We start from the raw sequence: 26378 nt of genomic DNA on the forward strand, positions 1-26378 counted from the left end.
TCTATATCGAACCGCAACCGAGTTAAACCTCCTGTCCAGTTATCGCTGCCACCACAGAGGGAGATCTGGGTGAAAATGCCGTTTCAAACGTCTTCGACCTGCCCAAGTTGCTCGCCCGTTTTGAGCCGGACTCGATCCCAGCAATGCGTGCTGCACTGCCCCTCTATTACATCTAAGGACACATATTCAGTGTTGCGAGTAGTCTTTCTCTGACCGAATTCAACAATTCTACAACTTAAGAAAAAAACAATTATTGTGATTCGTAATTTGGGTTATTAGTTCAGACGTGTCCATTAATGTTTTGAACCATTTTTTAAGAAAGCTGGGGACTACCAAACTTGGCCAAAGTGCTCTTTAATGGCTTGCGCCGTTCCCGCACGCTTCATGTTGGTGCGAAGCCCGGTCCATGAAGGTAGTCTTCGTCGCATGGTGGTCCTTGCTAGTGAACTCTGCCGAACCAAATTCATCTTTGTGTCGCCTCACCCCTGAGAGGCTTCTGCAGGTTGTCTTTAGGCCATAGCGGTCTGCACCTCGACCGCTGGCCAATAGGTCGCATCGAGCTGACCTTTCGGAGGCGATCTCGATCAATGGTCCGCCGACAGTCGGTGTCGTGCTGGCATAACGCTGGTATCCCCGACGGCGATCTGTGCCGAACCAAGTTTGTCTTTGTCCTGCCTTGGTCCAGCAAGGCTTCTGCAGGTTGGCTTTGTCCCACGTCAGCCTGTGTCACGCACACTGGCTAACGGGTCGTGTTGAGCCAACCTTTTTAAGGGCGATCTCGATCGAACGTCGGCCAGGAATCTATGTCACGCCGGCATCACACTGGTGCTGGGGGGTTGTAGCTGCCAGAGCTCCTGCACAGTTGAACACTGGTAATTAAAATGTAAAAAAAAATTGTTTAGCAAAAAAGAAAAATGTTTTTTTTAATTTCGCTTGTTTTGGACATCCCGTTTCCTCAGTTGTCAAGCACATTGGGTTTAGTGACATAAAAAGTGCTTGTAGGTGCACTTTTCTTGTCCTGTGTAACCAAAAAGTGGTCGAAGTCCATTTTTTTGTTGATATAAAGTTTTTTTTTGTTTTTTTTAACATGGCTTTTTGTCACTTTTTTTCTACTTTTTTTTTTTCAGCCTACTTCAATCAAATTTTTTGTGTGGTCGCATTCATGCCTTGAGCTTGAATGGAACTAGAGTCAAGTGTTTATCTTGCTTTCTAATTTTTTCAATAAATATAAAGTGTTAGAGAGTGGTGATCTTATTTTACCAAAACATTAAAAAGGCCTGTCTTACCAGTTTTCTAGCAAAAGCTCCATTTTCCCTCTAGGTGTGCAAAAATATGGGAGTACTCTGCCTACTACATCGAAAAACTTTGAAAAAAGTAATTTTTTTTAAAGTACAAATGCAAGAAAAAGATAGTTTAGTTTTCTGTGCATCCACCCATTTATTGATAACATTCCTATTAAATTTCATGGGCTTTACTCCAGTATAAAAAATTTTAGAACCCAATTTGTCAGTTTCACTTTCAAGCTCCCACCTCGACTTGGCTGCACGACTCAATAGCTTGTGCGGTTTACTTCTAACGCCATTTCAGCCTAACTCCCAAATAAAAAACATGCTCTCAAAAAAAAAAAAAAATTACGGTATGTTTTTTTTTTGGAACGTTTAGACAGGACACACTTTTTTAATTTTTTCTTTGAAAAACAAATTAACACAATATTTATATTGTTAAACGCAATTTAGGCGGAGGTAACGACCCGCTCTAAGCCCTGCCCGTTACTACTGGGGCCCTAATCTGGACAGTCGGCAAGAAATCCCGCGGCTCTGATTGGCTGGTGCCAAGGTCAAGTGCGGTTTTGGCCAATCACGCCTGCCAGATTTCTCGCCAAGTTTCTCGCCAAGTGTCCAGATTAGGGCCCCTGGAGTGACTTGGCTGCTCGACCGAACACGGTCACAAGCCTAGTGTCTCCCTGTCGCAACGTCCGGTGCACATAGTCTGGCATCTGACACCACCTAGTACTACTTGCGCAAGCAGAAGCGTGGCAGCCTCTGGCATTGTCTGCCATTCTACTACCGTTTATTGTCGTCTGCAATGCCCATAATATGTGGCCATAAAAGCGGTGTGTCCGCGTCCGCCATCGTTTGCATGGTGAATACAGGAAGCGCATTGTAGACAATACACAAAAGAAAGAATGAATGATTTAAGGGGGACGAAAGCAGACATACACCATCATTTCAAAGAGCAACAATATTTACCGACATTCATCACACTAGGAATTTCCCTAGTGAGATGAATATCAGTAAACATCGTTGCTCATTTGAAGGAATGGCGTATGTCTGTGTCTGTCCCCCTCAAATGCTCTATTCTTTCTTTCTTTTGTGCATCGCTTACATCCGTCTGCTATACTGTCCCCGTCTAAAACCATCTGGAAAGCTCAGAAGACACAACCATGAAAGCGGCGTCGTAGTGTTCCATCGTGCACGAGTCATGGTTCGATACAAGTAGCTGTCAGTGTCCGTCGATGTGCGGTAAAAAGCGATCAAAAGGACTAAGAAAAATCAGACAAGTAGATATGCAGTCCTTCCAGTTTTTGTCTTCTTGCTTTCTTGCATAGCGTGCGCGAGCAAGATGGGTGAGAATCGTGATGAGCAATTAGCACCTAAAACTATTTGCTTCAGCAAGCCAGGTGTGGTGCTGCTCCAAACTTGAGAGCTACGGCCTTCCGAAGAGAAATGACGGAAACATCCTTGGACAGACCTGAGTCGCCTGACGCAAGGCAAATGCCCGATTGCTTCCTGCAAGATGGCTCGTAAAGCTTCACGATTCCCAGAGTAGCGGGGCCACTTTTACGGGAACCAACAAATTTATTCAACGTTAAAACGCACAAACAAACAACGGATCGAGCAAAATAGTTCACGTGGGACACTAAACTTACGCCAGTCCGGCTACGAAAACGGGCACCCACACGGCGATTCCGAAGGCGTGTACTCGCGACAGTTCTTTGCTGCGATCTACGTCGGTTGAGGATATCTCCCTCTAAACACCTCAGAGGACGCGAAACGACTCGCACTCGTAAAAACAAGCGAACTCAATGAGCTACGCAGTGTGTCAAACGCTCGCGCAAATGCTGGGAGCCATGTTTGTTGATGTTTGAAACCAAACCGGCAAGGATGATCTCGGGACATCTTTGAAAGCAATAATGACTCTAACTATATAGATTGCTTCTCAAATATAAAGATATGCGGAATAAAAGACTGCCACGGCAAGGAGAAACAATTTTACAACAAATATTCCACACATCAACCATCTTTGTGACCGACGAGAGCTTGCGACCGACAAAAGCTAAGAAATGAAGCATAGCTAGCTACGCTCCTGGGCATGGTCTAGAGCGGGCTACCTCCACCTAACCTGCGTTCAACAACGTAAATATTGCGCAAATTTGTTGTTTCTTTTTCTTGAAAAAAGTTTAAAAACAATGTGTCCCAAACAACTTTTCTTTGAAATTTTTCTTTCGACATAATGACGTCTCACTTGAAGGGGCGCATGCACGGAAACTTATGTAACAAAAATAGCCTCACTACATGACGCACTTCCGGCTCTAAATTTCAGACCTCCTCTGAACGAGCAACCGCTAGATCACGGCGACATGCATCGCACTGACGGCGTTTCTCGTTAAAGGGAAGCTGAAACGGTTTTGAATTTCATTAAAAACACTCGATTTGTTTTAATCTGACTCCAAGCATCACGAAAAGTAGGTAGGCTGTCATGAAAACTAGGCTATGAAGCGAGCCGACGCCTTCTACGATCAATCACGTGTGCACATCGATGATTTTTGTCTCCAAAGATCAAACGTAAGTTGCATCACGATCTTCACGTGTTTCGATGGCCTGTGTGACTTCCGATTGAATACGCTCCGTCGTGTCTTGATATTTGTTTCTTTCGGTTTCTTGTCCATCATTCAGTAATACAAGTTTACCTGATGTTTAAATATTTTTTTCGTTCAGTCGATTCTGCAACTAACAAATAAATGCATTCCATTTCATACTTGCGTTTTATTTCATTAATTTTGTTACATCAAAATATATGTTAAATTTGACGTGCACATTTAGTTTCACCAGGCTCGGCGCATAGACGTTGCAACACCTAAAACGTGCGACGCCCGTGTCGTACACGCAACCTACCCGTTTCCTTTTCTTCGTTTCAGTGCCTCTTTAAAAAAAAACCTGAAAAGAAAAAAAATGTTTTTCCTAGACAGTCTGGTTGGGACACACATGTAAAAAAAAATTATACGCGCAAAAAAAAGTTTTTTTAGAGGAATATTGACGGCAAGAGATTTATTTTAAATTCTGCGCGCAAAGTCCATGACGTCCCGGAATGGTCATGCACTCTTTCCAGCTCACTGAGGTGGTCATACTCCCCCTCCACCTCGACGTGCTGGCCAAGCCGATCCACCTCTCCTCCATGCACCCAAATGCCGGGAGAGAAAACAAGTGGAAAGGCAGTGACTACCGACTAAATCGCGTCCCGCACCGTAAATATTGCTCTAAAAGCTTTTTTTTGCGTAAAATTATTTTTTTGATTTGCGTGTCCCAACCAGATTGTTTAAAAGACATTTCTTTTCAGGGGTCTTTCAAGACCGGAAAATAAGGCAGACGAATTCTCGAACAGAGAATGTGCCCGCTGGCTCGAGAGCATCCCTCAATCAGTAGCCAACCTCTGTGCGTTCACCTACCAGGTAGTCGTCCCTGGAGTAGGGGTGGAGGCGCTGCGGGAAGCTCGTGTCCAACCGGTCCACCCGCCAACCAATGCCCCTCAGTCGCTCCAACCAATGGCAGAGGTGCGTGTGCGCCGGACTGGCCACCTCCAAAAGGGACAGGCTGAAGTTGACCCTGCGGGGAAGGGATCTATTGCTCACCAGTTAGCACTACCGCAGTCCTTGGGTCGGCGGTTCTCAAACTTTCGGACCTCGAGGAAAGCCCACCTTCCTCGACGATGGGCCGAGAAAACAAATCCACACGTTTCATACTTCCCAACCGTCATTGTACTGACGAAAAGGCAAACAGCGCGCAGAAAACGGGGACTAGAGGAAGTGCAGACATCTAGTCCCCGTTTTCTGCGCGCTGTTTGCCTTTTCGTCAGTATGAACCAACTAACCCACATCGCCACCCTTATTCACGTCATTGTACCGCTTGCGTAACATCTGGGAAGCTTTCGTCATCATTACCGACTCTTGCCTAATGTAGACAGAACTCCCGTTTATGCCTTTTTGATAAAATTTATTATCGTCCTTCCCTACGACGTCATTTACTAACACCCCAAACGTATACTACATCTGGTCAGTTAAATCGCCAAAACAAAGTTGATGTTTTCCCACATCAAACAAATAAATTCTTTCACTCGTTCGTCCCTCGCACTTTTGCACAATGGAACCACCTCCCTCACCAAACTGCGACCATTTCACCACTCAATTTCTTTCAAAAATGCTCTTTCCAAGTTCTCGTTTTCTGTGGAACCACGATCGCAATTTTATGTTTTAACATTACGCTCTTTGTGTTTTATTGTCCACTCCGTTCTGTAACGTCGTACGACCGCGAGGGTAAATAAATAAATAAACTCTCCCGGTTTTGGCACTGATGCAATGAACCGGCGAACAAACCTAAGGACCTCATATACGATGGTGTGCACACTGTAGTGTGTTTGACTGAGAGTTATGCATCAATGGGTGGCTCAGACTTGCTAAAATTGACCATAAAATGGAGAAACTGTTTACTCGGAGGCAGAGATGGCCGAGGAAATTTCGGAGCTTGGGGAACTCGACCCCCGTGATCCCCAGGAAACTTGTTTGAGAATCCACGCCTTAGATAACCTACTTACTGGTCTGGAAACTTTGGCAGCTTCCCTCCTAGCATGCCTTGCCACCACAAACGGCACTAATCCATGCAGGAGTAAAAGAAGTTTTTTCTAAAATTACTGTAAAATATTGCGGAAGCACCCACTTCAATCAAGCACCCACTACTAACATTTTCGTGGGAATTCTGTAAATTATACGTTAAGTGCCCGAGTCGACCGGACAAGTGCCCATGTTCAGGTTAACCCAGTTTTCAGCAGGGTGAACACTTCCCCCAATATTTTTAGTGTAAAACTTAAAAATAACTTTTAGCCTTTCCACTCTGGTAAAAAGGAAGACCAGCGAAGCTGTATTATGGTCAGACGACCTCAAGGATGACTTCTTGGACGACCTCAAGGACAACGCCTAAAGACGACCTCAAGGACGACGCCTAGGACAACCGCAGGGACGATGTTTACGAAGACCTCAAGAACGACTTCTAGGACGATTTCAAAGACAACGTTTAGGACGACGTCAAGGACAACTTGCGGCACGACCTCGAGGACGACGTCTAAAACAACTTCTAGGACGACCTCAAGGATAACCTCTCAAACAACCTCAAGGACGACGTTTAGGACAACTTCTAGAACGCCGCCGTCGCTCATAGGTGGCGGTAGCTGTCAAGAGTTTTGTGTCGACATTTCTTTGCGGGGGACATGATCCTGGGAAAACTATCTGTTAACAGCTCTGCTCTAAAAAACAAAATCGCAAGATTTTGATCATTTATTATAAAGCAGATGTAGCACACTTCGCGTTGTGTTCCGATTATTCCGTACTATGACGACCCCTAGGTCTAGAGTATACTAGATGGTGTTTCTAGTCGTCCATCTTTTCAACGGGCCCAAGGGGGTTTTACGACAAAGGTAGACGTGTCCAACGACTTTCTCTGCGGAGGTTTCTCCAAACTCGCGTCCATCCGATGGGTTCTTTGGGCGATCCAATTGGTTGACTCCCAACGCCGGCGGTGTGCCTCTGGTGCATCAATTTGTCTCCAGAGAAAATTTACCCGTAGCACGACGACGAAAAGATTCCAAACTGGGTAATCCAGGGATCATGGCGCTACCATTCCTGAGTCTCCGATCGGTACCGCATTGTCCAGACTATGCGCGCTTAATTAAAAGAGGAAATATTACGCTTTGCAGACTATACAAAGATTTGTTTTCCAAGATTGTTCCCTACGACGAAATATCGTGGATTTTGTGAATGACAAGGTATGCTAATGATAATTCCCGCATGACACAAGCTTCTTCGTATCCTGCAGACGTTTTGGGGACTCCATCGTTAGTCTTAGCAGGTAATTAAAACTCGGCACACTTTCTCCCCTCTCGACTCCGCGGTGTCTCGGACAGGGCCCCGAGCACGCAGGAGCCCCGTTCTAAAATACAAAACCGGTCCGAGCCAACCCGGTCAGTCCCGGGTTGGTGTTTGGCAGTAGAGGTTTTTGAACAATCCAGCACAAGGCACAACCAGTGATATGGCCAGTGCGTACATTCACGTTGCAGACGCACAAGCTGTCTCGCCAGTGTGCGTCTTGCCGGTATGCAGCGCAGCCAAGGTGCATGAAACCAAATCGAAGGACCATAAATGAGGATGCGGTAAACACACTGGTTGGGGACGAGCACCGGGCACCACGGGACGGCTACACTCGGCATCGACTATTTCGCGCCTCGTCATCGAGGCTAGGGCTGCTTTCACGCCACCACGGCCCCACGCTGCCATGATAGCACATGTCCTTGTCGTGCATCTCGTCTGCACTTGTCCTCGCGCAAAGGAGAGCGCCGCGTCGGAGGCTCACCTCAATGACGTAGTGCAAAATAATGGACGCCGAGTACAGTCGGACTGCCCGAGCCGAAATTAGGTCAACGAAAGAGAGACGGGGTCCGGCCGTTCCAGGCGCCGAGGCACCCACTCCGCGTCGTTCTCGCACCTCCTCTCCTGGGCAAGGTAGACCAGCTGGTCCTCGTGGGTTGCCAGGCGGCACAGGAGGTCGAACAGGTGGTCCGTCAGGGAGTCGTCGTACACCACTGTGGAGACACGTGAATCTAGCTTTCAGGATGTTGACGAGTACAGTTGAAACTCGATGTAACGAAGTCGGTAAAATTCGCAATTTACTTCGTTACATTGAAATTTCGCTAAATCGAAATTTGGCTTTAGCATGCGAAAAAAAAAATTCCGAAACATTTTACGGGTATGAAAACTCACCGAAAATGACATTTATTTAGGGGCAAAGTAGTCCGCGAGTTTTGCTTGCGCCTTGTCCGACAGTAGCAGCGGCGTCGGCGGCGTCATACGGCGTTCGAGCGCCCAGAGCGCTTGCACGGCATCTTGCTGCCCATGCGACGCCGGGTACCTCCTCAGTACGTCCATTGCGTCGAGCACTTCCCGAGTGCTCGTGATCTCGGCAGTTTCTTCCGGATGGCGTCCAAAACGTTTGCTTTCTCATCCAAAAAAAGAACTTTACGTTTCCTTATGGCAGCAAGCACGTAAGTGAACCACCCGGTTAAAAAATAAAGCTGTTTAGTTTAGGCGGTGCCAAGGTTTCCAACCTACACAGCACCTACACAGCACTCTTGACCGCACAGTTTACTTGCCCCCTTGCACCCACAATGTGCTTGCGCCTTTGCTTTACATCACGCTCGCAAGACGATAATCGGTCTTTTCGGTCTTCTCCTAGATGGATCTGCCCTCGCGGTCGCGCCATCACGTTGCTCCCCCGCTGAAGTTGGCTCCCGCGCTACCCGCGGTACAGTGGACTATGATGATCAGTGAATGTCAGTGGTGATGCTGTTATGCCGTGTTAACTTTTTGCTCGGCATTTTCTGGCCAGCCTCGCGGAATCCGCTTTGCCGCATGCCTCGCCGGCGCTACCGGCGCCGCATCCTCGGGCAGCCTAGGAACGTTGGAAGGCCTGTCCCCGTGAGGTAACCTATCAAGCGCTCGCGTTTGCGCATAATTTTTTTTTTTAACCACAATTTTTTTGCGAAGTTGTTTTTTAGAGTTGATTTATTTATTTCCTTCTATGGCAATGGCGCTTCGTTATATTGAAATAGCAGCAAAATAGACTTCGTTATATAGGGACTAAAAATACATGGGGTCTATGGGCAAGAAATTATGAAAAATAAAATACTTCGTTAAATCGAGGATTTCGTTACATTGAAGTTCGTTATATCGAGGTTCGACTGTACCTATATATACACACGCACCATTTTAAAACGGCCCGTATCGTCCACGCCAGGTGTGGGCACCATGCGTGCCCGAAAACCAGAATTGCGCGAGACGAGGCGTCTGCGCATGCACCGTGCTATCGGCAGAGCTGTGGCAACAGCGTGAAGTCAGAATTGTGCGTTGGTTGCTCCTTTGATTCGCCGTAAGTGCAAGCGAAGGGGCTACAAGAGCGAGCGCAATGCTTTTAGCAGGCTTGCGACGCACTCGCCAAGTGAAAGTGACGTTCTAGGCAACATGCTCCTGCATCACACCACTGCCAATGCTACGAGCCACTGCCTGCGTGTGTTATTGCCAACTGATATCCAATCAAGAGCTAGGAATGCGCCGCGACACCCATGCATTTGTGTTACAATGAGTTTTTTACCCGACTCAGAAGATGAAATGATGCACGGCAACATTGGTTTCTCTCGCGCCTGTAGCGAAGCAGAGCATAGTGTAGATACGTTCTCTGGCCTGTACTTGTCAATTATCAACTTCCAATCTTTCAATGCAAAATTTGTTTTAGGGTCTGGTTTAAACGGATGTGGCAACGAAATTCTACCGCCTTTTTTATTGTCTAAATGTCAACCGCATTCTGGCCACATTGCGGAGATGCCAATTTTTTGCTCGAAAAGACGGCAAAACATTATTTAAAAGAAATACGCCAATAAGACGATAACAAAACAAGATAAGTCTCACCTTTATGATCGCTCCATTTTCTTTGGAATCTAAACTCGCAGCGCTAAGAGAGAAGGAATCACACCGCTTTCAGGATATACGGAGCATATACAAGACGGCTCGAGCATACGTCGGAACGGCCCCTCAATTCTCCACACTGCGTAAGATTGTTGAGGGGCCTTTCACGATTTTGCGGCGAGGTTGATTCCCGCGCAACAAGAAGTCGTCCGCACTGACCGTCTGCTGCCAGGAACACTCGGATGTGGCTCAGGTTGTCGAGGTCCTGAGAGGTCCAGTCCCAGGGTCCCACCGGGGGCTCGCCTTTGAGGGGGGGTCCGTGCGCCCAGTCGAGGCGGCGAACAAGCGCTTGTGGTTGCTGGTCATCTGCCCCCAGCGCGTCGTAGAATGCCTCGTTGCTGTTCAGGTTGCGCTGGCACAGCGCGAGCACTTCGTCTCGTGCGTCTGCAACATCGAAGTTGAATTCGTTGACGCTCCGCCAATTCGAAGGTTTCAGTTTGATGGTCAATTACACGATTTTTCGACCTATAAATTGCATCGTTGTACAAGTCACGCTCCCCTATAAACAACCGTTCTTACAAAAATGTCGCTGGTTAAGTTGCATCTATGTATTGTTGCAAGCATCGCCGAGGAGGAACGCTTCTTCATACTTCCATAAGTTTCGGGATGATTCTTTCCCCCGAGTGTAATGGATAAGGAGGCCAACATGACCTTGCCGAGTCAGGTTACGAGTGTTCGGTGCTCAACATTCTAGACCGAACGTCCGAAACACCAAGTGTAGTAGATAGAAAGCCCAGTGCGGCCTTGTGGACTCACCCTCGCACACCCAACTGTCATGCCAATAACTCGACGCTCGACGACGCTTTCTCGGCGCTCGTTCTTCCTTTCGTTTCTGACACCAGCTCACCGATTAAATATATATTTTCAGTCCTACCTAGTAGACCCGCTCCAGTCTACGACGATATCTCAACGGTCGGCACAGCAAAACTGCGTTGATAAGCCCACATTTGTTTATTGTGATCACGATATGTGCAGAGGTAGGAGTCTGTGGTAATATTCTTTTCAATTAATCGATTGTGAAATTTGACATTCACAACGGCAAATTTGCACGATTGAGGTTCCTACTTAGAATAAATGGGTTAGTGTAATATTTTTTTTTCACAAACATTTAATCCCCCATTTACCCTTCTACCGAAACTGAAGCTAGGTGCCCAAAGAGCACCTGTGATGTCGATATCATTCCCCTCCACCGGCTTCATGAGCGAAGCCAGCTACAATGGTGCCTCTCTTTGCCTGCATAGCTTCAGTTTGAAACCATGTACCAGGGGGACATTTCTTAACTTGTAGCACTCACTACAAATGTTTTAATAAAAATTTTGCGGCATATTCCAGACCACAATGAGGTTGAGCGTCAGTTCTCCAAATACGTTATGAACCTAAAAATGATAATCTAGAAAGTTAACTGTGAACACACTAATTAACCAATTTCTCCCGTTTTTCTTGTTGCAAGCCTGGTGGTAGAAAAAACATGAATGATAAGGTAATCATACATGCTTTTTGCAATTTCAGCCTAGCACCGATTGTACAAGTGGCATCTTCAGCACACCAGGAGGCTTCCAACACATGTCAAATCTCTCTAAAACTGGCCGATTTAGTGGTTTTCAATAACACTCAGCAAGGGTATGATTCGAAATACCTGCTTATTTTGACTACTTACAAAACTAATTAACAAATTCCAGTCAACTGTCTGAAACGTCGTGACAACTAGCCTCTTACATTATACGCAGTGTCTAGTGTTACGTCCGACGGAACCTGAAATAAAAATTAAAGTTACGTACGACGTAACTGATTTGAGTTACGTCCGACGTAACCCAATATGTAAATTAAAGCTACGTCCGACGAAACTCCAAATGAAAAGTAAAGTTACGTCCGACGTAACTTTACCCCAAGATTTCGAGTTTTGTCCGACGGAACCCAATGTAAAAGTTAAAGTTACGTTCGACGGAACTCGAAATAAAAAATAAAGGCCCGCTGCTCGTTTCAACCTGGATGAGTTTCGTACCGGCGTACGTCGTGGCACTGGCACGCGTTTGTGTGATTGCTACTGTGCGGCGCACGTTAAAGACCCCAGGTTAGCGGTTGTACTGCATTGGCTAACTTTCTCATCTACAGCTAAGAGACAAGTCACCCGTGGAGGCGTACTAGCATCTAAACTGGCTAAACATACGAGCAACACGATTTTTCTAGATCACAATTCATATAACTTATTTCCGTCGGTCGTAACTCGAAACCTCAGGGTAAAGTTACGTCGGACGTAACGTTGATCTTTATTTCGAGTTCCGTCGAACGTAACTTCAATTTTTATTTGGAGTTCCGTCAGACGTAACTTTAATCTTCATATTGGGTCACGTCGGACGTAACTTTAATCTTCATACTGGGTTACGTCGGACGTAACTCAAAACCTTGACACAAAGTTACGTCGGACGTAACTTTAATTTTTATTTCGGGTTCTGTCGGACGTAACGCTAGACACTGCGGATGATGCGTACATTATATCCTACTGGCTGTTTGGCGGCGAAAATAACAGTAACTCTGAGACTTTTTGTCAAATTAATTGAGAAGCAATAGAAACATTTCCGAGGCTGCTTTAAGTGGCTTGCGTCGCAGTCACGCCCGACCAACGGACCCGACGGGATGCCGATACTGCATACCAGTGCAGTAGACCCAGTCCGCAAAGGCTGCAGCCACAAGCCCGCACAGTCCGGCACCGCAGCCCAGCTCCAGGCAGCCACGCCCGCCGAGCACTTCAAACCCACAGTCCAGCAGGAAGTCCGACAGGAGAAGCGACGCCTTCCACACCTGCGGCCGTTGTTTGTTTCATCGGAAACCTTTCACGAACCAAAGTTTGGGTTGCTCCAAAAAAGAACTACGCTGCGGTGGATCTCTTCCACGAAGAGTTCTGTACATGCAAAACCCTTACTGAAACTTTCTTTTGTGACTGCGCCAGCCGAATGCAGCTCCGGAGTTCCCGGTTGGGCCGATAGGATCGCCGCGTCGCTGGCTTCTCTCTCGTACGTCCATCCAAAGAGCAGATTCGTAGGTCTACCCAGCCGACTCCGACCAAACTGTTATGCTCATATTCGAAATGGGTACATGACCTTTTTGGTGCATTAGCAATTAATGATTTCGCAACTCCCGCCTTAATAATTTTAGAGTGACAACTTTGTTTGGGAAGCACCGGTTTAGCCATCTTCTTACCATATTCCCAACATAAGCCATTTTTCACCTGAATGCGCAAGTCCAAAAACTGCAACATGCTCTCCTCTGGTTTTTCTACTGTGAAATGCAACTCCGGGGCCATTGACCTAATAAGCTTTTCAAGATACTCAGATTTTCCTTCTTCAAACGTGCAGACAAAAATATCATCTACATATCTTCTGATGAAGCCCACGTTAGGTGACAACTCAATCATCCTGTCGAACAACTCTCTATCCAAACTGTTGAGGTATATCTCAGCTAACAATGGAGCGACTGACGAGCCTATGCATACATCTTCTTTCTGGATGTGTTTTCGATTATTGTATTCGAGGACTGTTGACTTTAAATAGAGATCTAACACGGTAAGGAAGCCTTCCACTGTTACGCCCGATCCTGATTGAAACTTTACCAGATTCAACTCTAGCACCTCCTTCACGGCGTTCATCAACCTCTTCTTTTCCAGAGAATAATACAAATCTTTTATATCCATGGAGAATACCAAACTCTTCCTCCCATGGTTGTGTTCTAAAATCTGAATACATTTCGTGTTTCTCAGCGATAAAGATTTGTCCAAACTGATCTGACCTAACCCATGCTGCAGAAACTTAGACATCTCTTTGCCACGTTCCGTTTTCGTTTACAACCACTCTAAGAGGCATCTCCACTTTATGGTCCTTTAGGAAAAATTTGTATACAGTTCTTCGTTCCCCTTGGAGGGTGGCGGACTGCCAACGGAGTTCGTAATTACGTGTCTGAAATACCGCAACTCATTTGAATGGGGTTCAATAAAAATACATTTCAATGAACGTGCTGTTTCTGTTTGATTGCACTGGTAATATCACGCGAAGCGCAGTTGTTGTGAAGTATATCGCGCGCGGTTCGTCTGCTAAACCGGTGCCGTGCTGGCCGCTCACAGCGGTCGGCGCGGCACCAGTCTAGCAAACAAACCAGAAAAAAAAAAAAAAGAAGAAACCGGGGGGGGGGGAGGAGGACAGAGGGCGCACGCCAACGACAGTGGTGGCGCCATCTGGCAGTCTTTCGAGACCAGTTTTAGTCTCCGACCGTACGTATGTCCGCCTTTCTGCCACTAGCGCCTCGTGGCGCTAGTTTTTCCTTACCATGGTGGAGGCTATAGCTGCACTCGGCTGACTGCGCTTCCCGACTGAAACAGCCCCGGCAGACGGCACCCGCGTCGTTTCGTAGAGACATGTTTCATAAAAACACATTTTCATGAAAAACAAAAAGAAGAGACGCATGTTCCGTGAATGTAGGCTTTGTGGAAGCATGTTTCGTCAACGCTGTTTGCGTTGCGTGAACACATGTTCCTAAAATATTTCGTTACTATTCATTTATTTAACCCTTTGACGGTTGTCACCATACGTGTTTGGCGGTGATAAGACAGCTAAAAGTGTCCGCCTAAACGTGAAAATGCGCGCACCATGGGAGGTGTTGCTATTTCGTTATGCCTTTGGCCAACTAACCTTTTTCAGAGTTCGTTGAAGCGACCGTGGCGCACCCTCGTGGAGATAATTCAAAACGTTTGTGGGCTCAGTCCGTCCTCCCGTCATTCCGTTCGCTTCCTAGACGCGATCGTTTTGGTGCCTTCGTTATGGAAAGTTTTTCTTGCTGTTTTCCGGCTGTCATTCTCTAGAAATAGCTGCTGACGATCCCGAAGGATAGAGTGAAGCAACCATCTTCGACACTTCGGACTTTATCCGTCTGTACGCTTTCCAAGACGTATGGAGTGCCGATGCTGCATCGGTACTGGTCGTCAACACAACGTGCGTCGATCGGTACTTGGCGAAGGACTGCAGACAACTCCGGAAAGGATGGGCCTTCAAAGAAGCTTACGTCAAGAAGGTCATGGTGAACACCTTTGATCCCGACCACACCGTTCACCTTGTAAGGAGCACGACCATCTATGAAGCCGGGACATTACAGGCAACTGATATCGCTTTCCAAGAGCGCCGATATCGTTCAAGCGTCTTGCGACCGCGTTGCAGTGTGAGTTTATTTCTTCGGTAAAACCCGTGGCGATGTAATAATGTGTCTTAAGGATTACAAAATGTGTCAATATTTGTAGGGCGTGAGCCCCATACTCTCTATCCTTTCGGCAGATTTGTATCAAGATCCGTGTGTGCCAGTCCTTTGATCATATTTTATGCGTGACGCGATAAGTTATCTAAAAAACAAAACAGAAAACAAGATTTGTCGTCTTCGTCTTTTTTGTGGTACTTCAGCATGCAACTAAAAAGGGCCAAGCTATGTCATCGAACTAGGTGACGTGTTGATATAAAATTCTGTAGTAAGACATTTTTTTATTCAATATTTTAATGAGCTTCAAGCGTAAATATATACTTTGCAGGTTGAGCGGAACATGCCAGCACATATCTGGCCTGCTCTTTACACTATACGACAGTGTAAAGATCTGTTTTCCGTGACAACGGCTTGGCGTCCCGCCTCTTCGCTGCCCTGCTGTACCGTGCAAGCAAACTCGGTGCGGAGGCAGGTGTCGGCTTCTATGTAAACAAGGAGGGAGCGAAGTCTGGGTGATTCTGGTCTCGTGAAGATACCCCTGTGTCGTAAAAATCAGGAACAAAAACCTTGCTATGAATGACTAGCCTGCACGGAGTATGACGGATACATCCTGAGTTCAAACAAATATGAATGAACTAACCTCCAATGAAGTGGACGCTGCAAACACGCGAGTTCGGAGATGGCTGCCAAGGCGTCCCGTCGGAGTTCTGGCGTCGCAGCGCTTGAATCCATTTTTCTCCCTTCTTGAGGTGCGCGGTAGCTTTCGGGAATCTAAAGAAGCTCACGTTCGGCGTGTTTTTCTTGCTGTTTGTACATCCAACAGCCGAGCAGCGGTGAGGCATCGCGACAGTGCCGGACAGACGCGCCTAGCAATGCGAGCGAAGCCAGGCAGCGTACGAGGAGAGCCTGCAAAGATGGCGCCTTTCCCTTTCCTACTCTCTCCTCAAGTTCGGGCATGCGCACAAAATTCTCCGAAAAAGGTCAAGTATATTTGCGCAGTGTTTCCCTTTGCTGAGCTATTTATAGATTTTCAAATTAGATGCTCCACACACATGATGTTCACTTTGCACGCCGGCCGCTCTGGCGGCAGTGCCAATGGGAGCACTGGCTCTTCCGATTCAGACTTGCAACGCTTTTAGGAATTGAATTCGGAAGATGAGAGCTCATCATCCGACAGAGAAGCTTTGTAAAGTACATCCGGTTCGGAATCTGAAGCCGTTAGAATGCTCCGGAAGCAGAGGCGTCAAAATGAAACCAAATGGAAGAAAGGAGACAACTTGCCGCCTTCAATATTTTCATTGAATGCTTCTAAACCTAAACAGCCTGCAAGCACTGTGTGTGCTTCCGCTAGATAACTAAAAAAAACTGTTTATTTACTTTTTCTATATATTCCTTTGGAAAGAAAGCCTGACCACTGGCAAACATTGTTTGGGGAAAAAAAAAATGACCGTATGGGAGTATTATAGGTACAATATCACAAACACAAGTATGCATGTAAAACACAAACCACTCCCTTAGTGCGTAACATAATCTGTAAGCAGCTAAGGGTTAGGGCGTGACTTACTGACGCCTGCATATGAGACACAAAATGTTTGCTGCACAAAAAAGCAGGATTGTGTCTGATGAAACGTCTCAAGATGCATCAACGAAGTGAAAGCTGGAAGCCTATAGACGAAATGAATTGTTGATGAAACGTCGCGCATCAACGAAACTATCTGCCAACGAAACGTCGCTCAGCAAACTGATTGGCATCACAGCAGATGTGCCCGGATGACTTTAAGAAAGAAAATAAAATAAAGTAAGAAAGTGTTTTTGCGACTCAAATAACACATTCCCGATTGTGTTTTTTCTTTTTGAACTTCTGTCACTGACAAAGTTGCTCACCACACTTTCGAGGCTTGTCGACACCATAGACAATGCCGACAAACAACCGCTCCGGTTCAGACAAAGAAGCAGAATGGCAAAAGAAGGTCAGCAGCGTGGCCACAGATGGCTTGCTGGAAGCAAACAGGCATTTCGTGAAGCTGCCCTTATGCATATATTTCGTCTCTCCGCAACTTGGCAGACGGCAAAAGCTACAGTCCCGGCGAGCCAATCGGCTCGATGGAGTGAGCCGGGTGACCACACTTTATCTCATTAAGTACTTGCCCGCAGTGGCGTCAAAGCCACGGGTGGGAAAGAGAGGGGAAGGCCCCTTTTGTACGAACTTTGACTAACCTTCTAGGGGGAGAAAAGCGACGTCTGGGATGCACAAACGAGGGTCTCGGTGAGAAGAGAGTTCCTCCTTTCTCTCTTCTCTGACCGCTTGAGTTACACTCTCGCCCCCATAACTTTGGTAAAGGCTATCATGTGTTTCACCTCCGTCACTCTGATTAGCTCAAAGGGGGCCGTACCGTTCGTTCTTTGCCAAGTTACGGTGAAATCAAGTGTAGCAGTCGGGCAGTCTTGTTTTTTGGTTGCCTGCCTCCTGAGGCAGCATTGCCAGAGAGATTTGCAAATAAACTGGAGGTGAAATAAAAATTTCTTCAATCATTCCCAAAGAAGATTGACACATTGGAATTAGGGTGTCGAATCGGGCTAGTTGGTTAGTGCTTAGTAAAATCAACACGGCGCACAAAAAACGATGAAGTAGAAGAGTGTACACAAGACAGCACTTGTCTAGTGCAAGGCTGTATTCCAAAATTTATTCGATCTAGCTCCACAGTAAAGGTTTCGTACCGCGGCGATTCAAAACTTACTCGCACTTACTCAACGACGTCAGAACTCGCGTTCCAGAAGTGGGTTGTTTACTCTGGAATGATTACTCATGCTACCGCCATCCTCCGATCGGATAACGTGACGTCTTTACTCAGACAAAACCGAGTAAAGACGTCATATGATCTGTTCGTTGTCTGCTTTGTGCGCTCACAGCCGTCAAAGCTCGTCTGCACTGTTGGCTTTGGTGGCAGACGTTCAAAATGGTAGAGGATGAGGGGCAGCCATTTTTGTGTGGTTACTGCACTTCTCTGTTTTCAGCGCACAAATTGACTGCACACCACATCCAGATCGTACACCTTCCGCACGAAGGTATACCCGTGGTTCTTATTAAAGTGCAAGCGTAAGCAGCGGCTTATCCGCATCCTCGTCTTCGGCATTGGAGTGAACTACGTATTCTTACGTTCAAGGCTAAGGATGTTCGAACACAGTGGATGATGTAGAAATAATTTTTTTCTCCAGAATGTGTGTAATGAGAGGATGACGCTTGTGAAGCAGTGAAGGCTTTGAAGATTTCAAGTATATAATCAGCCAACAACCCCAACCCCTCTCCCTCCTCAAGAAAATGCCTATAGCAGTTTGGAAGATCTTTCTGTAATTTTTTACTCATATTTGCGTCAAAGTGAACGCAAGTCACATATCACTGTTGAGAAAGCTCCAGCGCTGTACCACAACACCGTGTGGATGTGGATTCTAAATTTCTGCAAAACGTAATCGGTGCGACTTACGACGAGTGGAATGTATACATTTAGGGCACCTGGACTAGACTTACAGTGATAGCGCTGACTAATAAAAACAAAATTTTCTATGCCCAACTGAGAGGAGTAAGTCATTCTGATTTTAGTGTACAGCCCAAAAGGGAGGTGAACAGGTGGAACAGGTGAAGCCACCTACGAAAACAATGCGTCGTCACTGTGGAAAGAAAAACTTTGCAACGGTTAATATTATTGTCTCTTCATCAAGTCTCCCAGTGTTTCCTCCAAGATCGAAAGCGATTGTCCGCTATTTTCCGCCATCGCTACTATGTTTTCTTTTTGCCGTAGCCCGAGATGAAGCCAATCCACGTACGAACCAGGCGATGATCCCGGCCGTTCCAAAACCGAGTCGCAGATCATTTACACGCTATGTCGCGTGATATCACCCGCTGACATAGGAGACAAGTTACTCGGGCAAGGTGCGTAACATAGCCTAAGATACGTCGGACTAAGCGTAAAAAAATGGGCTAAGCTTACTGAGCTCTGTCAACTGAGCTCCGCTCACAATGCTAGTGTGTCTCACCGACACCAAAAAGCATGCCAATAACTATGTGTCTGCGTGCAAACTAATGGGAAAAGTGACGAACGCTATTTGTCAACGTGGCAAGACACGGCTTACGGGAAGTGAAAAAGCCTTTTGTGAAACTGCCCTTTCCTGGTGAATTTTCGCGCAATACTCCCGTGTTACTGGAGGTGTGTTACAGGTACTATGTGCATTGCACGAGACTGCTCCAATTCGTTTAGCCTCGAGTCAAAGCACAGTCGACGCTGCAAGCCGATAGGAATAATCAAGAAGAGCCGAAAGCGCAACATTTGTTGCCTATCTTTGCATGTCATATCAAAGAGTGTGCTGCAACCTTAAATTTTTAGTTTGTGTGCCTGTCTGTGTGTCTTGTGGTCTTCAACAGTGATCCGGCCTATATTGAAACTAATTCACAAGGACCAGCACATAACACATTTATTATGATAAAAAAAATTGTTGTCGATATTGCTGTGCGGAGTGTCGTTGAAATGCGACGGCTTTTTGTATTGTCTTGAACCACATAAACGTTTCTCTCTTAGACTGCTTAGGAATTCCCACAGAAATTCTGGCAATATCTTTTTCCGATGTCCACGAAGTCTTTTATTGCATTTAAAACTAATTAACTTAATTTTTGTTTTTAGTAACTCTCTACTTCTTGTGGACGGGCCTCCCGCAACCAACCAATGACTTTTGTTGTCGCATTACTGCAATTCAAATGTTTCTCTCTTACTATACTGAAAGAAATGTAACTTCTATTTAAACATAATAAGACCCTTGGTAACTGTACCTGCTGTTCAGGAGCTTAACATATCACATCACATTCAGTGGGCGCATTACCCCCCGTTTGCAAAAGTGAACATACTTATGTATTTTAAATGTTTTTTTTTTTTACTCGAAACGTTATCGGTCCTATGCGGGACCACGATAGGAGCGGAGGTTACACACCACGAGAAAAGACGTGCAAAAAACACAGATCAATACGATCCTTCCAATATATTTTAATATGAACTTCAGGTACCACTGATCGAATGCCTCAGACAAGAGAAGCAAATGCAGCCCTATTTCCAGTAGCCACCACATGTGCTGGGAACTTGTTTCATTCCCACAGTGTTTGCAAAAAAGAATTAGCTTCTAAAACAATCCCGAGATATAAGGATTGCTTTAAGTTGCAACTCTTTTTGGGTCTTTGCGGTCTTTGCGTACAACGTCGAGACTCACCTGAAGTCCGACGCCTTCCAGCGTGCTCGACAGGAAGTGGTCTGGGGAAGGAAAGCGGGGATTGGATGGTGCCCGGCGGCCATGACGGCGATCCCACCTATCTGCAGGGTGACGCGGCGCCTCGGTCTGGATACCGCGAGGTCTCCGTCGTCGTCCAAGGCAAGATCCCCGCCGCACTCTTCTTCGACGTCTTTACCAAAGGCGAACCAGTCCACCAGCAGCCGCGAGCGCCCCACTGCAAGGTCACCGCACCGGATGTTGGTTAGAGCAGTCCATAAATAAAGTAACTGGACATGGAGTTTGTACAGCTCGTGCTGACAGTCGCCAGAGGGTAGCCCAAAGCACTGCGCCACCATTAAAGCCATTTATAGAGGGCAAGCTTACACTGTCCAGATTTAAGTGCCTTCGTACGCACATGAGCTCTTGCAGAGCGGCGACACCTCAGCTATTTTTACAGAATAACATACAAAATACAAAACAACAAAGACAATGTCAATGAATATAAAACCGTGCCTGTACGCACGCTTCGGTCAGGGGCACAGGGGGAATAATAATTTGCTCAATGATTTGAAATTCATTTTATTCGTCATTTCGACCATTTTTTGTGGCAATCGGATTCAATCTAATGTAACAAACTGTAATGGGTAGTTGAGAAAATGATTACTATACCTATAGGACTGTTCAATGGGTCAATTTGTGAGAATGATAGGGTCTGGCAAAAATGCAATCAGTGATAACTAATAACCATAGTCTCTAAATAGCTTTTAAATATTGTGCACAAAGAGGAAGTGGGGGACAACCCAAAAACTCTGGGTCCATTTCTTCACTGATATGCGCAAGCAAGAGCAAGTTTTAATATTCTCGTCAACGAATCAAACGAGAAATGTAGCCCCTGTGCCTGTGGCAAATATCCGGTTAGAGCCTGCTTATAGGCGTCTGCAAGTACGGCCTCTGGGCACCACCATCTTGCTGCTGGCGTGTGTAGATCATCCGATAGTCAAGCATTGCTAAGGCGTACCTACGGTTTCCAGACTGGTGCCCAAACAAAGCATTTTCCATCCACGGTGGCCAGACTAGCTTTCAAAGCGCGGCTGCTTGCAAACCTCTATAGAAAGAAAATGCATACGCGTCGCAGTCACACAAAACGCATATTGATGGCAATAAAAAAATAAAAAAACATGACTTGTACAGTTGCTAAGTTTGAGATGTGTGTGTACGCCATTTTTTTTTTAATCCTTTCCTTGTACTGGGTTGAAGTATGGAAATATTTAGAGTTTTTATTGACACATATTTAACACATTTAAGTTTTGTTGAAGTTGTAAAAACTACTACCCGATATACTTTGTTTCAGGCAGACAGACTGCAACTTCTCCACTTTCTTTTTCTGTCTCATCAGGCCTTTATGTCTGAAATTTTCTGAACACGAGAAAACTGGGTCATTTTTTAACCGCGCCTGGGAGCAAGACCACATCAAACTTCAGGCACGGAGCAAAAAAAGAAAGGGTGTCTTGAAACTTGTCTTTCTTGTTCCCTGCCATTTTCACACTTCTCTGTACACCAGAAAAGTTCAAAAAGCGGCATTTGTATTTTTTTTTTTCTTTAAGATTGAGTGGTCAACATGTCTGCACCTTGTCAATGTAACAGCCACCGATGCTCTGCAGCTGTCATTTCTAGCTATGGAGGCAAAAACTCACATGTAGTTCACAATTCTTTTTATGCCGTTCAGGCCCCCGATTACAAAACCATAGGCAAGTCTTGTTTTAGCGCACAAGAATCCTTGTGCAATCCCACCCTACGCATCTGCACGACTGCTGAATCAAGCACTTTTTAATGCGTTAGCATTAGTACCCACGTGACAAGGAAAAGATGACGGCGTCCATCTGTGGAGAAAACAGGGAAAAGGGAAGCGCGCTGCACAGAGAGGAGGAAAACAGTGAAGGTCAAAGGTGAGAGGGAGGGGACGTCACGGGGCAGAAGCCAAAGCGAGTGCGGGAAACTGGAGAACAGCGAAAGCAGCGAACGCGACAGAGGAGCGGGAGCAGTGCCTGGATCGGCTGGCTGAAATGCGATGCAAAAAGCGGCAAGCTGACGTGGGTCTGCGTGCAACAGAAGCTGCAAAAATTAAAGGAAGATCCATCGGTGGATCCTTAGGGAATGCGTTAGCAAGACTCTTGCAGAATGCCACACACGTCCCCTGTTGGGGAACGCTAACACTGACCCTGTAACAAAGCCAAAAAGAGGCAGAAAAGGATAGAGAAGCAAAAGAGAAAGTCAAAACAAAAAAGTAAAGGGGTCAGCGTTAGCTTTTCCCAAAGGGAGACGTGTGTGGCGCTTCCCAAGGGCATTCCCTAAGGATCCACCAATTGATCTTCCTTTTAATTTTTTCCTTAAAGCATACAGGGGGCCAACAGTGCCTCCAAGGACAGAAGATAGAGTATACCATAAAATACTGGGGAAGTGCTCTCCCACTTTCACTGAATATTGGGTTAATCTAGACAGGGGCACTTCTTCGGTCAAATCGGTTAAAACCAAGATGGTGGCCAATAATGAGCTTTGAAGGCAGAGTGAACGGAATCGGAGAACGTACATTCATTTTCACGTGACATCCACGTCATCACCGCTGGCGGTATTATGGCTGCCGCAACGGGGTGAATATTTTCAATCGATGCCGGCACTTCAAGGGGGGGGGGGGGGGGGCTTAAAGGGGTACTCCGGCGATTTCTTTATGATCTCCGATTTGCCTAAAAATTTGCTAAACACACCAAAAGACATTGCTGAAATAGTAACCATATTATTAAGTCCAAATATTATTGGTTTTTTTTGTTTTTATTCGCAGGGTAATTGAATTTACAATTTGGTCCTGATCGTGCTTTTCAAACCAAAAGTTCGTACCGGCAACGACGAAAAAGTCACGCCAGCGGAAGACAGGGGTTCACTCTTCGTACTGTAGAATTTGTTCCAAACTGATTCCAAGTAGTTTCGTAGTGGCAAACCGATGCTCTGGAAGTTTGCTTTAGTACCCACACACCAGCATGAAACAAGTGCTCAGCACAGTCTATTTTTTAGACTGCCTGCTCGACTGGCAAGCCTACCTGCCACTGACGTCGCAGTACAGAAACGTGTGGGTGTATTTGAATGCTGGTTTTTGCATCATTTTCATTTGCCGATTTCACAATAACTAGTCCGAATCTGGCGATGCTAAATAGCATACCGGAAAAGGAAGAGGCCGAGGATTCAGAAAATATAGTCAGTTAGGCGGCTCAAAAACTTGCTGGAGTAACCTTTAAGGATATAATTTGCAGGATTCCCAAGTTTGGAAAATGTTAATAGTGGGCGCTTGTACAAAGTGAGCACTTTCGTGGTATTTTACGGTAGACGTTCTTCGTTTCCTAAACTCTTTCAGAACTTTGCTTCCCTCCGTTCAATGCACAGAGCGGTCAACAATCTGAGCACTTTCCGCTGTATTTTACGGTAGTCTTTCTTTGTTTCCTGAACACTTTCACAACCTTGCTTCAATGCACAAAGCAGACAACAATCTACTTTGTGTCTAGCATAAAAGTCCATTCATTCGTTTGTAGGATTTTATTTCGTAATATTTTGCATCTGTAAACAATCACTGTCGTAACATTTGTGGTCAAACAAACCGCTACATACGTCACACACAAAAAAAAACAACTGTGCTGCATCTGCCTATTCCTTCCATTTGTTCCCTCACCTTTTCGCACCATTCCCTCTCGCTCTTAAAACCATCACCGTTGTAACCCAAAGCAATAAAGGTCAGTCCTCAGCTCAATACCAAAGTGAACTGTACAGTGCAGCAGAAAAAACAAACAAGTTGTAAAATAAGAACAAATATTCAATAACAGGCACAACGTTGGATGTCGATGAGTGAATCACTGACGGGCTGCCAAATTCCCCCTTAATTTCCAAGCTCTTTGGTAGCGCTCAACTTCTTCTACCTTTGTGCCAAGTACACTTTTTTTTTTCAACTCTTTCATTTCATTTTTTAATGTCCACGTTGATCTCTCGGCCGAACTCGTCCAACATCTTTGCAAGATATTTCTGTTCGTCCATGCCCATAAACTGGCCCCGGAAGTGGCAAAAAAATTGCATCACAGGAACCGACGTGTCATGCTGTCGAGTGTCTGGATCCTGGCGGTTGGTCCCAGAAATGATGGCAAAAAAGACGAGGGCGGCAGACATATCTGTCAGGGACGAGCTCTGAGCAACAACCACATTTTTAGATGTAAAAACATAGGAGAAAAACCAAGACAAAACATTCACACAGCCAATAAGCACTCGTGGTGTTGGGCACCTCGTCGGTAATGTGACAATTAATATTAATAACAATATTAATATTAAAGAAAAGTGACAATGATATTCATAAATTCATCGTTTGATCTTTTGACACAGCATCGGAGGGCACACTGCCAACCAACCGACTGTGCTCGATAGTGTTTGGAAACATTCAAGCAGCCGCCCTGTCACATTTCCCCCTAGTGCATCATCCCCTATTTAAAATGGACTCCACACCTGCAAAAACAGCCTCACCGACGGTATCGCATCCATCACGTTCCAAGCACTCTACTCTGCGCTCCAAACAGCATCTGTCACGGCTGCACACTCCCCAATTGAGGGAGGTGCCAGCCATCTGTCGCACTTTATTTATCACTCTTCTTACACTTTTGAATTTTGTTTCCAGGACCATAAATCTGAAGGAATTTCTTTGTTGCAATTTCTCAGATGCAACTGTAACTTCGGTGCTCGTACATGTAATGCCTAGAGGTTTGCTTAGAAAGCTGAATCAACGAATGGACACGTGACGTGCTTTGCTTCGGAACGGCACGAAGAATTGAGGGATGGATTGCAACGTGCGAATATTCCGTAGCCCAGGGGTTCAGAAACCGGGCTCCAAGCATGCGAAAGGTTCACCAAAAAAATCCTTGTAGGTACCTTGAGCTCACAAATTCCCCCGATCATCCCTCCCCGAGATTAAGGTGTTTCCGCAGTTTGAGTACTGTTTTATAGTAATAGATCAAAGACGCTCGTCGATGAACAAGGAACCATTTTTGGAAATCGGCGGTTCAGGAGGTTCTGGGACGAAAATAGGTGAGCACACACTCGACCGAGGAACCTAGATCCTTCTAGCTTCAGTGAGCTGCAGTGACTTAATTAGATTAGGCTTTCCCAAAGTCTCCTTGGTGGTCTTATCGCCCCCAAGTTCGTTCTAGGAAGCTTCTTCCCTCTCCCTCGTAATGCACGCGTTGTTTCGTCCAGGGAATCCTGAAACCCCGTTCTCTACCAAGTGCCACCAGTTATTTCTAAAATGGCGGAGTATTAGCTAAATGTTCTCTACAGCATACATTATTGTTTACAAGGTCTGTATGCTTCTGCATTATTTCACTGTGTTGGTGACAAGTTCAAGAGGGGTCCCTGGCTGTCAATCAAGAGAGAGAAGCATCTCCTGAGATTGAAAAGCTCGATAACCCCTGCACTAGCAAATAGAATCCCCAACAAAGCACGCCGCGACAATTTTTAACATTTCAAAGTGTCACATTGCCACTAATGCAATAAAGATTATCTGTGCTGAAAAGTGTAACATCGTAATATCATAAAATAGTCAAAACATCAACTTTTTCTTCTTTTAATGTTCAGAAGATAATAAACGGAAAGGTGGGTCCAATTACAACACAGACAGAATCGGCAAAAAGATGTTTAATGGTAGTCTCGGGCTAAGCTCGCCGAGACTGGCGGCAAAGTACATCTTTTACAAACGAGAGGGGTATTTACGGTCCTCGTTCTGCCCAAGAAAAGTGGAGTCAAAAACATGCGACACAACATTACCGGAATACATTGCCCTAAAGATAGAAACGTAAACATGCCATGATTGTGAAAAAGAGGGCTTTTGGAACACCTGGAGTGTGCTTTTCTGAAAACACGGTACAACGATTGTGCAGAAAGGAAACAAAAAAGGCAGAATTTCAAAAGTTGCCATTATACGAGTCGCCGACTGACAAGGGCACAACAATGAAACAAAAACGTCCGAAAAGGT

General features: G+C 45.7%; 1 protein-coding gene across 1 annotated transcript in view; it reads right to left on the bottom strand.

The window, feature by feature from the left end:
- Positions 1 to 336: 336 nt before the first annotated feature.
- LOC8037870 (methyltransferase-like protein 22) overlaps positions 337 to 26378 on the bottom strand; it is a 32406-nt gene continuing 6364 nt past the window's right edge. The window contains exons 2-8 of the mRNA XM_002405789.5: positions 20424 to 20561; positions 20327 to 20367; positions 12493 to 12640; positions 10001 to 10225; positions 7809 to 7905; positions 4727 to 4883; positions 337 to 854 (exon numbers count right to left, since the gene is read on the bottom strand). Of these exons, the coding sequence (XP_002405833.3) occupies positions 807 to 854; positions 4727 to 4883; positions 7809 to 7905; positions 10001 to 10225; positions 12493 to 12640; positions 20327 to 20367; positions 20424 to 20561 (854 nt within the window). The 3' untranslated portion in view covers positions 337 to 806. The remainder of the gene's footprint in view (positions 855 to 4726; positions 4884 to 7808; positions 7906 to 10000; positions 10226 to 12492; positions 12641 to 20326; positions 20368 to 20423; positions 20562 to 26378) is intronic.

Source organism: Ixodes scapularis, unplaced genomic scaffold, assembly GCF_016920785.2.
Source record: "Ixodes scapularis isolate PalLabHiFi unplaced genomic scaffold, ASM1692078v2 PGA_scaffold6__148_contigs__length_123643588, whole genome shotgun sequence".
In the NCBI taxonomy this organism is placed as follows: domain Eukaryota; kingdom Metazoa; phylum Arthropoda; class Arachnida; order Ixodida; family Ixodidae; genus Ixodes; species Ixodes scapularis.